Below are 11666 nucleotides of genomic sequence, written 5' to 3' on the forward strand. Positions count from 1 at the left end.
CTCCAGGAAGGGTGACTAAGGGTGAGGGACCTGTGTGACCCACATCCGAAGAGCCCAGGGGCATCCCTCTCCCACCCACCTCTCTCCACCTCAGGGGCTGTGTCTTCCTCCCATGGGGAACTCCAGATCAAGCCCAGGGCTGCCCCCAGCGCCCTCTTTCCTGCCATATGGGTAACACCCTTCCAGTTGCCACTTGCACACCCCCGTCCTAGACCCAGCCATCTGCCATTCCGTTACCTTCCACCCCCACGCCAGCCTCCTCCCCAGCCCCCGCTTTCCACTGACCCCCCAGGGGTCCCCCACATCGAGGTGCCAGGATAACAGCTTCAGGCTTCAACCTTCCCTTCTCCGAGCTCCATCGGCCCCAGAGCCTTAGCACCTGCTGCACCCTGCCCAGGTCTCACGCTCACAAGCTCTTCCGAAGGCCACCCTGTTCATTGTCAACTATGAGGCTGCACGGGTGGGTCTGTCTCAGATCTTTATCCCAGGAAAAACCCCTGGCCGGGCACAGTGGCTCACGCCTGTCATCCCAGCACTTTGGGAGGCCGAGGCGAGTGGATCACCACGAGGTCGGGAGTTCGAGACCAGCCTGGCCAATATGATGAAAGCCCATCTGTACTAAAAATACAAAAATTAGCCGGGCGTGGCGGTGCATGCCTATAATCCTCAGGAGGCTGAGGCAGGAGAATGGCTTGAACTCGGGAGGCGGAGGTTGCAGTGAGCTGAGGTCGTGCCACTGCACTCCAGCCTGGGCGTCAGAGCGAGACTCCGTCTCGAGGGGGGAAGATAAAAATAAACACTGCCTTCCGAGTCCCAGGCTCAGCTGTGAAGATCTGACAGCCTGAATCCTCCTTCTTTTTCTCAGATTATCTGGGAGGAATTCATGCCAGAGGAAGGTAAAGGTTACCGCGAAGAGGTGTTGACCGTGAAGGAAATTACCTGAGGCCTGGAGGGTGTAGGAATGGCGTGGACATCTCCGCCTCCGAGACACTGGGGAACTGTTTTCTTGTTGATGATGCCGTGAGCCTTTATATCATTTTCTACGTTTTTATTTAAAGACATGATGTTTGGGTCCAGGCACGGTAGCTCACACCTGTCATCCCGGCACTTTGGGAGGCCGAGGCGGGTGGATCACCTGAGGCCAGGAGTTCCAGACCAGCCTGGCCAACATGGTGAAACCCCGTCTCAACTAAAAATGCAGAAATTTACCCAGCCGTGGTGGCGTACACCTGTCATCCCACCGACGTGGGAGGCTGAGGCAGGAGAATCCCTTAAACCTGGGAGGCGGAGGTTGCAGTGAGCCGAGATCACGCCATTGCACTCCAGCCTGGGCGACAGAGCAAGATTGCATCTCAAAAAAATAATAATAATAAATAATAAAAACGTGATCTTTGGCTGGGCGCCGTGGCTCATGCCTGTATTTCTAACACTTTGGGAGGCCAAAGTAGGAGGATTTCTTGAGACAGGAGTTTAAGACCTGGGCAACAGAGCGAGACCCCATCTCTACAAAAAAAATGCAAAAGTTAGCTGGGCATGGTGGCTTGTGCCTGTAGTCCCAGCTATCTGGGAGGCTGAGGTGGGGGGATCACTAGAGTTCAAGGTAACATTAAGCTGTGATTGTACCACTGCACTCCAGCCTGGTGACAAAGTAAGACCCCATCTCTCTTTCTCAAAAAAAGTGATATTTAGCAAAGATGCTTAGACTCTAAGAAGCTTGTGCATCTCCTTCCAACCCAACCACTGAGGCACTGTCTAGCCTCCTCCTTAAATCACTGACCGGGAGAGCTGAGATTGCACAATTGCACTCCAGCCCGGGCCACAAGAGCGAAACTCCATCTCATTAAAAAAAAAAAAAAAAAAAAAAAATTCATGGTCGGGCGCAGCAGCTCACGCCTGAAATCCCAGTACTTTGGGAAGCCGAGGCGGGCAGATCATGAGGTCAGGAGATCGAGACCATCCTGGCTAACACGGTGAAACCCCGACTAAAAATACAAAAAATTAGCCGGGCGAGGTGGCGGCGCCTGTAGTCCCAGCTACTGGGGAGGCTGAGGCAGGAGAATGGCGTGAACCCAGGAGGCGGAGCTTGCAGTGAGTGGAGATCCGGCCACTGCACTCCAGCCTGGGCAACAGAGTGAGACTCCGTCTCAAAAAAAAAAAAAAAATCATTTATTATTGTACAGCAAGCCCTTGAGGTGAGAGATATGAGAACCTGGGCCTCTCTGGTCTAAAAATCCAGTTTTCAGTAGGCCTGGTCCCTTCGGGAGGACAAAGGGATGATATAGTTTGGTTGTTGGTCCGTTGTCAATCTCAGGTTGAAATTTGGTTCTCCGGGTTGGAGATGGCACCTGGCAGGGGATGTTTAAATCATGGAGGGCGGACTCTTTATTTAAAAATGGCTTGGTGCCTTTCTTGTAGTCATGAGTGACTTCTTTTTCTGTTTGTTCCTTTTTTTTTTTTTTTTTTTTGAGACGGAGTCTCGCTCTGTCCCCCAGGCTGGAGTGCAGTGGCCGGATCTCAGCTCACTGCAAGCTCCGCCTCCCGGGTTCAGGCCATTCTCCTGCCTCAGCCTCCCAAGTAGCTGGGATTACAGGCGCCCGCCACCTCGCCCGGCTGGTTTTTTGTATTTTTTAGTAGGGACGGGGTTTCACCGTGTTAGCCAGGATGGTCTCGATCTCCTGACCTCGTGATCCACCCGTCTCGGCCTCCCAAAGTGCTGAGATTACAGGCTTGAGCCACCGCGCCCGGCCTTTCTGTTTGATCCTAAAAGAGCTGGTTATGAAACAGAGGCTGCTGGCTGGGTGCGGTGGCTCACGCCTATGATCCCAGCACTTTGGGAGGCTGAGGCGGGCGGATCGCCGGAGCTCGGGAGTTCGAGACCAGCCTGGGCAACACAGTGAAACCCCGTCTGTATTAAAATACAAAAAATTAGCCGGGCCTGCCGGCATGCACCTATAATCCCAGCTACTCGGGAGGCTGAGGCAGGAGAATCGCTTGAACCTGGGAGGCAGAGGTTGCAATGAGCCAAGATCGCACCGCTGCACTCCAGCCTGGGCGACAGAGTGAGACTCTGTCTCCAAAAGAAAAAAAAAAAGTAGAAAGAGAAAGAGGCTGGTACCTCCTTCCCCACCTCTTGCCACCTCTCCCACCATGTAACGCCAGCTCCCCTTGCTCTCCCCCCAGGAGTGGAAGTTGCTGAGATTCTCACCAGCAGCAGACACTGAAACCATGATTCCTGTACACTCTGCAGAATTATGAGCCAAATAAACCTTATTTGTTGTTTTTTTTTTTTTTTTTTGAGGTGGAGTCTCACTTTGTTGCCAGGCTAGAGTGCAGTGGTGCGATCTCAGCTCACTGCAACTTCCACCTCCCCGGTTCAAGCAGTTCCCCTGCCTCAGCCTCCCAAGTAGCTGGGACTACAGGCGTCTGCCACCACGCCCACAGAATTAGGACATGGACATCTTTGGGGCCATTATTCTGTCTCCCACATGGGATTAGGATGTGGACGTCTTTGGGGCCATTATTCTGTCTCCCTATGGGGTTAGGATGTGGATATCTTTGGGGCCATTATTCCGTCTCCCACGTGGGATTAGGATGTGGATATCTTTGGGGCCATTATTCTGTCTCCCTATGGGGTTAGGATGTGGATATCTTTGGGGCCATTATTCTGTCTCCCTATGGGGTTAGGATGTGGATATCTTTGGGGCCATTATTCTGTCTCCCACATGGGGATTAGGACGTGGACATCTTTGGGGCCATTATTCTGTCTCCCTCGTGGGAATTAGGATGTGGACATGTTTAGGGCCATTATCCTGTCTCCCACATGGGATTAGGACGTGGACATCTTTGGGGCCATTATCCTGTCTCCCACATGGGATTAGGACGTGGACATCTTTGGGGCCATTATCCTGTCTCCCACATGGGATTAGGATGTGGACATCTTTGGGGCCATTATTCTGTCTCCCTATGGGATTAGGATGTGGACATCTTTGGGGCCATTATTCTGTCTCCCTATGGGATTAGGACGTGGACATCTTTGGGGCCATTATTCTGTCTCCCACATGGGATTAGGACGTGGACATCTTTGGGGCCATTATTCTGTCTGCCACATGGCATTAGGATGTGGACATCTTTGGGGCCATTATTCTGTCTCCCACATGGGGATTAGGACGTGAACATCTTTGTGGGACATTATTTTGCCTCCCACTATCAGTGAGGGATTCCATCACCACAGATGCTTAAACGTCAACTGAGATGGTGGCTGACGATGAGATGGCAGCTCTCTCCTTCGTCATGGGCGTTCCATGTCCCTCCTGCAAACCCCGGCCAGCCCCTTGCTTCCGAGTTTCAGGGGAGATTTGATGATGGAGCAGAGGCAACCTTCTGGAACCTTCCACCCCTGATCTTTTGATTCACAGGTCAAAGCTTGGGGAGGAGGTGGGGCCAGGCTCTTGGTGGGGAGAAGCGTCTAAAACACAGCAAGGAAGAAAAAGCGTGGAATCCCCTGGGCCCGCTAGAAGTGAGAGCAGGAAACCCCACGGACCACCCCAGGAAGCAGGTTTACCTCCCCAAGGGAGCACCACATCCCTGGGTAGGAACCTGTGGGTTTCAGAGACCTCAGGTCCCACTTAGCTCAGAAGCAGAGGCCTCGGGTGTCAAAGACACAGCAGAGGCCGGGCGCGGTGGCCGTGCCTCCCAGCACTTTGCCAGGCCAACGCAGGTGGATCACTTGAGGTCAGGAGTTCAAAACCAACCTGGCCAATATGGCGAAACCCCGTCTGTACTAAAAATAACAAAAAAAAGCTGGGCGTGGTGGCAGGCGCCTGTAATCCCAGCGACTCAGGAGACTGAGGCAGGAGAATCGCTTGAACCAGGAAGGCAAAGGTTGCAGTGAGCCGAGATTGCGTCATTGCACTCCAATCCGGGCGACAGAGAGGAGCCGTGGCCAGCATGGTGGCTCATGCCTGTAATCCCAGCACTTTGCGAGGCCACGGCAGGCAGATCACTTGAGGTCAGAAGTTCAAAACCAGCCTGGACAACACGGCAAAATCTCATCTCTACTAAAAATACAAAAAAAAAAAAAAAAAAAAAAAAAGTGAGGTGTGGTGACAGGCACCTATAATCCCAGCTGTTTGGGAGCCTGCAGCAGGAGAATCACTTGAACCCAGGAGGCAGAGGTTGCCGTGAGCCGAGATTGTGCCACCGCACTGCAGCCTGGGTGACAGAGCGAGACTCCATCTCAAAAAGAAAAAGAAAAAAAAAGCTGTGGCCGGGTGTGGTGGGATTACAAAGTCCTGTAATCCCGGCACTTTGGAAGGCCAAGGCGGGCGGATCATGAGGTCAGGAGTTCGAGGCCAGCCTGGCCAACATGGTGAAACGGTTGAACCTGGGAGGTGGAGATTGTAGTGAGCCGAGACCATGCGATTGCACTCCGGCCTGGGTGAGAGGATGAGACTCTGTCTCTAAATAAATAACTAATTAATTAAAAAGAGCAAGCAGAGATAGGGTCTGGGATGACTGAGGCCCCTGAAGGCTGTGGGGAGATCAGCCCCCTCCCCTGTATTCTCTGGCACCTGAGGACCCTCTCCAAGGGATGGGTGGGCAGAGGCTGTCAATATTGGCTGAGCGGGAGCTTCTGCCCAACCGCACTGCCCCTGCCGAACCCCATTTTACCTGCCCAACCGCACTGCACCTGCCCAGCCCCACTGCACCTGCCGAAACCCACTGCACCTGCCCAATCCCACTGCACCTGCCCAAATCCACTGCACCTGCCCAAACCCACTGCACCTGCCGAACCGCACTGCACCTGCCCAACCCCACTGCACCTGCCCAACCCCACTGCACCTGCCCAAACCCCACTGCCCCTGCCCAACCACACTGCACCTGCCCAAATCCACTGCACCTGCCCAAACCCCACTGCACCTGCCCAACCGCACTGCCCCTGCCAAACCCCACTGCACCTGCCCAACTGCACTGCACCTACCCAAACCCACTGCACCTGCATAACCACACTGAGCCTGCCCAACCCCACTGCACCTGCCGAACCCCACTGCACCTGCCCAACCACACTGCACCTGCCCAACCCCACTGCACCTGCCGAACCACACTGCACCTGCCCAACCCCACTGCACCTGCCCAATCCGCACTGCACCTGCCCAACTGCACTGCACCTGCCCAACCCCACTGCACCTGCCCAACCGCACTGCACCTGCTGAACCCCACTGCACCTGCCCAACCCCACTGCACCTGCCCAAACCCCACTGCCCGTGCCAAACCACACTGCACCTGCCCAACCCCACTGCACCTGCCAAACCCCACTGCACCTGCCAAACCCCACGGCACCTGCCCAACCCCACTGCCTCTGCCCAACCGCACTGCACCTGCCCAATCCCACTGCACCTGCCCAACTGCACTGTACCTGCCCAAACCCACTGCACCTGCGAAACCGCACTGCCCCTGCCGAACCCCACTGCACCTGCCCAACCGCACTGCCCCTGCCCAACCGCACTGCACCAAAGGAAGGGCAATGCAAACATTCAATCCTTTGCACGCCTAAACTGGAGAAGACTGTTTATAAGATGCATTCAGGAGAGATTCACACTGCAGGGGTCATGGCTCCCCCGTGTGAGATCAGGGTTGTGCAGGTGGAGAAAAGAGAGGGAGAGGACAAAGATTCGATCATGAGGCCGGGTGCAGTGAAAATGGGTCTCAAAAGAAATTTAAAAAGTAGATGATAGGCCGGGCGCGGTGGCTCAAGCCTGTAATCCCAGCACTTTGGGAGGCCGAGACGGGCGGATCACGAGGTCAGGAGATCGAGACCATCCTGGCTAACACGGTGAAACCCCGTCTCTACTAAAAAATACAAAAAAACTAGCTGGGCGAGGTGGTGGGCGCCTGTAGGCCCAGCTACTTGGGAGGCTGAGGCAGGAGAATGGCATAAACCCGGGAGGCGGAGCTTGCAGTGAGCTGAGATCCGGCCACTGCACTCCAGCCCGGGCGACAGAGCGAGACTCCGTCTCAAAAAAAAAAAAAAAAAAAAAAAGTAGATGATATATATGTATAGATGACAGATAGATGATTGACAGATGATAGATGAAAAATACATATGATAGATTGGTAGATGACAGATGAAAAATACATATGATAGATGAATATGTGATAGATGTATAGGTAATAGATGATAGCTAGATAGATGATTGATAGCTTTTTGATACATAAATGATGGATGAATTTTATTTTATTTTATTTTATTTTAAGAGACAGACTCTCATTCTGTCACCCAGGCTGGAGTGCAGTGACGTGATCTCAGCTCACTGCAACCCCTGCCTCCCAGGTTCAAGTGATTTTCCTGCCTCAGCCTCTTGAGTAGCTGACATTACAGGTGTGTGCCACCACACCCAGCCAATTTTTTATATTTTTCGTAAAGATGGGGTTTCACCATGTTGGCCAGGCTGGTCTCGAACTCCTGAGCTCAAGTGATCTGCCCGGATTCTTGATGCTGGGATTACAGGCATGAGCCACCTCACCCAGCCATGATGGATGAATTTTACATAGATGATAGACATAGATAGATAGATAGATAGATAGATAGATAGATAGATAGATAATAGATAAGATAGACAAACAGATGATGGATACATAGATAGACAGATAGATAGATGAATGGATAAATAGATGGATAGATAGGTGAATGAATGGATAGATAGATGATAGGTAGATAGATAGACAATAGATCGATGATAGATAGATGATGGATAGATAGATGACTGATAGATGATAGATGGAAGATAGATGATAGATAGATAGATGGATAATAGATAGATGATAGATAGACAGATAGATACATCGATAGATAGATAGACTAATAGACTAGATAGATAGATAGATAGACAGACAGTAGATCGATGATAGATAGATGATAGATAAATGGATGATTGATAGATAGATGATAGATGGAAGATAGATAGATAGATGATAGATAAATAGATAGACTAGATAGATAGATAGATAGATAGATAGATAGATAGATAGATAGATGATAGATAGACTAGATAGACAGATAGATGGATAGATAGATAGACACATATATAGATAGATAGATAGATAGATAGATAGATAGATAGATAGATAGATAGACTAGATAGACACGTAGATAGATGATAGATAGACATATAGATAGATACATCGATAGATAGATAGATAGTAGATCATTGATAGATAGATGATAGATAAATAGATGATTGATAGATAGATGATAGATGGAAGATAGATGATAGACTAGATAGACAGATGGATAGACAGATGGATACATACATAGATAGATAGATAGATACATACATACATACATACATAGATGATAGATGACAGATGATAGATAGATAGATAGATAGATAGATAGATAGATAGATAGATAGATAGACTAGATAGATGGATAGATAGATAGACACATAGATAGATAGATACATACATACATAGATTCATAGATAGATGATAGATGACAGATGATAGATGATAGATACATAGATACATACATACATACATAGATGATAGATAGATAAATAGATACATAGATAGATAGATGATAGATAGATAGATAGATAGATAGATAGATAGATAGATAGATAGATAGATAGATAGATAGGATCTATCTGCTATTTCTCAGTCTGCCTCCTGGAAGTTGGAACTCATCTCGCTTGTTCCTAGGCCCCCACCTTAAATCACATTCTTAGACCGTGAACCATCCAAAGCCCCCAGGCCAGCAAAGATACGACCAGGGGCCACTCCAGGACCTGACAGATCACCACCCTCCAGCCAAGACCCAAGGCCAGACTCCCCTTTGGGTAAGGCTACGTCTTCAGTGAGCAGCGTCTAACAAGGGACAGAAGAAAGTGTCTCCTGGAGATGGGCTTGGCCCGAGAAGAGCCCTGGGAAGACACACATTTAGCCCCTGCCCATCCACGCGGGAGGGAACATCGGTGTCATGAGCTGGTCTGGGCCTGGGTTCTCCTGAATGAGAGATCAACAGCGGCACCACCTCCTACCCCCAGGCTGCCTGCGTCTCTCATCCTGTTGAGTAATGCCGTCGGAGGCAAGTTCCCTAATTCTCTCTTCCCATGTGAACACAAAACCAGCAGCCCACTCTCCAGACACAGGGGCGTTGAAGGCGTGGGGCCAACACGCTTGTCCCGCTGACGGTTTGCTGAATCATCACTAACAATGAACCAGATGGATTACTAAGAAACAAGACATGCATATTTTCTTTCTTTTTTTTTCTGAGATGGAGTTTTGCTCTTGTCTTGGCTCACTGCAGCCTAAATATCTCAGGCTTAACCAATCCTCCCTCCTTTTTTTTTTTTTTTTGGTGAGACAGAGTCTCACTTTGTCACCCAGGCTGGAGTGCAATGGCGCGATCTCGGCTCGCTGCAACCTCCGCCTCCCGGGTTCCAGCGATTCTCCTGCCTCAGCCTCCCGAGTAGCTGGAATGACAGGTGCCCGCCACCACGCCTGGCTAATTTACTTATTTATTTATTTTTGAGACAGAGTTTCACTCTTGTTGCCCAGGCTGGAGTGCAGTGGTGCGATCTTGGCTCACCGCAACCTCCGCCTCCCGGGTTCAAGCGATTCTCCTGCCTCAGCCTCCCGAGTAGCTGGAATGACAGGTGTGTGCCACCTGTCATTTTTGTACTAATTTTGTACTAAAAATACAAAATTAGCCATGTTGGTCAGGCTGGTCTCGAACTCTCGACCTCAGGTGATCCGCCCGCCTCGGCCTCCCAAAGTGCCGGGATGACAGGCGTGAGCCACCGCGCCCAGCCTTAATTTTTGTATATTTAGTAGAGACGGGGTTTCACTGTGTTGGTCAGGATGGTCTGAATCTCCTGGCCTCGTGATCTGCTTGCCTCGGCCTCCCAAAGTGCTGGGATGACAGGCGTGAGCCACCGTGCCCGGCCAAAGCTGAACTTTTGTCTGCACTGGTCAGTGGGACACAATAGGAGTTAGCCAAAGTGTGGTTGCACCTTCCCCACGTCCCCCCAGGCCGTAGGACTTTGCCCCACTCTGCCTGAGCCGCCCGTCCTGAGAGAAAGGGTAGAAAAGCGTTTGGAGGCCGGGCACGGTGGCTCACGCCTGTCATCCCAGCACTTTGGGAGGCCGAGGCGGGTGGATCATGAGGTCAGGGGATTGAGACCATCCTGGCTAACACGGTGAAACCCCGTCTCTACTAAAACTACAAAAAACTAGCCGGGCGTGGTGGCGGCGCCTGTGGTCCCAGCTACTCGGGAGGCTGAGGCAGGAGGATGGCGGGAACCCGGGAGGCGGAGCTTGCAGTGAGCTGAGATCTGGCCACTGCACTCCAGCCTGGGCGACAGAGCAAGACTCCATCTAAAAAAAAAAAGGAAAAAGAAAAGCATTTGGACAGGTTTGCAGACGTCTGGGTAGAAGCACCTTCCCATTGCAAAGCTTCCTTCACCCCCTGGTGATGGTGAACCTTTAGTTTTTTATTTTATTTTATTTATTTTTTGAGACTGAGTCTCTGTCTGTCGCCCAGGCTGGAGTGCAGTGGTGTGATCTCGGCTCACTGCAACCTCCGCCTCCCGGGTTCAAGCGATTCTCCTGCCTCAGCCTCCCGAGTAGCTGGAATTACAGACACCTGCCACCACGCTCAGTTTATTTATTTATTTATTTATTTATTTTTGAGAACGAGTTTCGCTCATCAGCCAGGTTGGAGTTCAGTGACCTGATCTCGGCTCACTGCAACCTCCGCCTCCTGGGTTCAAGCGATTCTCCTGTCAAACTGCTGGGATTACAGGCATGAGCCACCGTGCCCAACCTTTTTATTTTATTTTATTTTATTTATTTGAGATGGAGTTTCTCTCTGTCACCCAGGCTGGAGTGCAGCGGCGTGATCTTGGCTCACAGCAGCCTCCGCCTACTGGGTTCAAGCGATTCTCCTGCCTCAGCCTCCCGAGTAGCTGGGATGACAGGTGCCCGTCACCACGCCCAGCTAATTTTTGTATTTTTAGTAGAGACGGATTTCACCATCTTGCCCAGGCTGGTCTTGAACTCCTGACCTCATGATCCACCCGCTTTGGCCTCCCAAAGTGCTGGAATTACAGCCATTCTTTATGCCTTTACTCTTTTTTTTTTTTTTTTTTTTTTTTTGAGACAGAGTCTCACTCTGTCACCCAGGCTGGGGTGCAGTGGCACCATCTCAGCTCACTGCAACCTCTGCCTCCTGGGTTCACGCCATTCTCCTGCCTCAGTCTCCCAAGTAGCTGGGATTGCCAGTGTGAGCCACTATGCCCAGCTAATTTTTGTATTTTTAGTAGAGACGGGGTTTCACCATATTGGTCAGGCTGGTCTCGATCTCCTGACCTCGTGATCCGCCCGTGTCGCCCTCACAAAGTGCTGAGATGACAGGCATGAGCCACTGTGCCCGGCCGGAAGATTTCTTTCTGTCTTGCAATCCCTTTATTAGATTCCCTGACGTGTTCATCCCATTCAGGCTTCATGTTACTTCAGTAATAAAATAACTACCTTTTTGTTTGTTTGTTTGTTTGTTTGAGATGGAATTTTTGCTCTTGTCGCCCAGGCTGGAGTGCAGTGGCGCGATCTCGGCTCACTGCAATCTCTGCCTCCCGGGTTCAAGCGATTCTCCTGCTTCAGCCTCC

General features: G+C 50.9%; 1 protein-coding gene across 6 annotated transcripts in view; it reads left to right on the forward strand.

The window, feature by feature from the left end:
* The window catches only part of LOC141406888 (granulocyte-macrophage colony-stimulating factor receptor subunit alpha-like), a 41433-nt gene extending 40032 nt beyond the window's left edge, over positions 1–1401 (forward strand). For 5 of the 6 annotated variants that reach the window (XM_074029476.1, XM_074029479.1, XM_074029475.1 and 2 more), the window contains one exon: positions 866–1401. In XM_074029476.1, coding sequence (XP_073885577.1) covers positions 866–943 — 78 coding nt within the window. In that variant the 3' untranslated portion in view covers positions 944–1401. The remainder of the gene's footprint in view (positions 1–865) is intronic. The other variant, XM_074029478.1, reaches the window with a different exon arrangement.
* Positions 1402–11666: the final 10265 nt, after the last annotated feature.

Source organism: Macaca fascicularis, chromosome X (genome assembly GCF_037993035.2).
Source record: "Macaca fascicularis isolate 582-1 chromosome X, T2T-MFA8v1.1".
In the NCBI taxonomy this organism is placed as follows: Eukaryota; Metazoa; Chordata; class Mammalia; order Primates; family Cercopithecidae; genus Macaca; species Macaca fascicularis.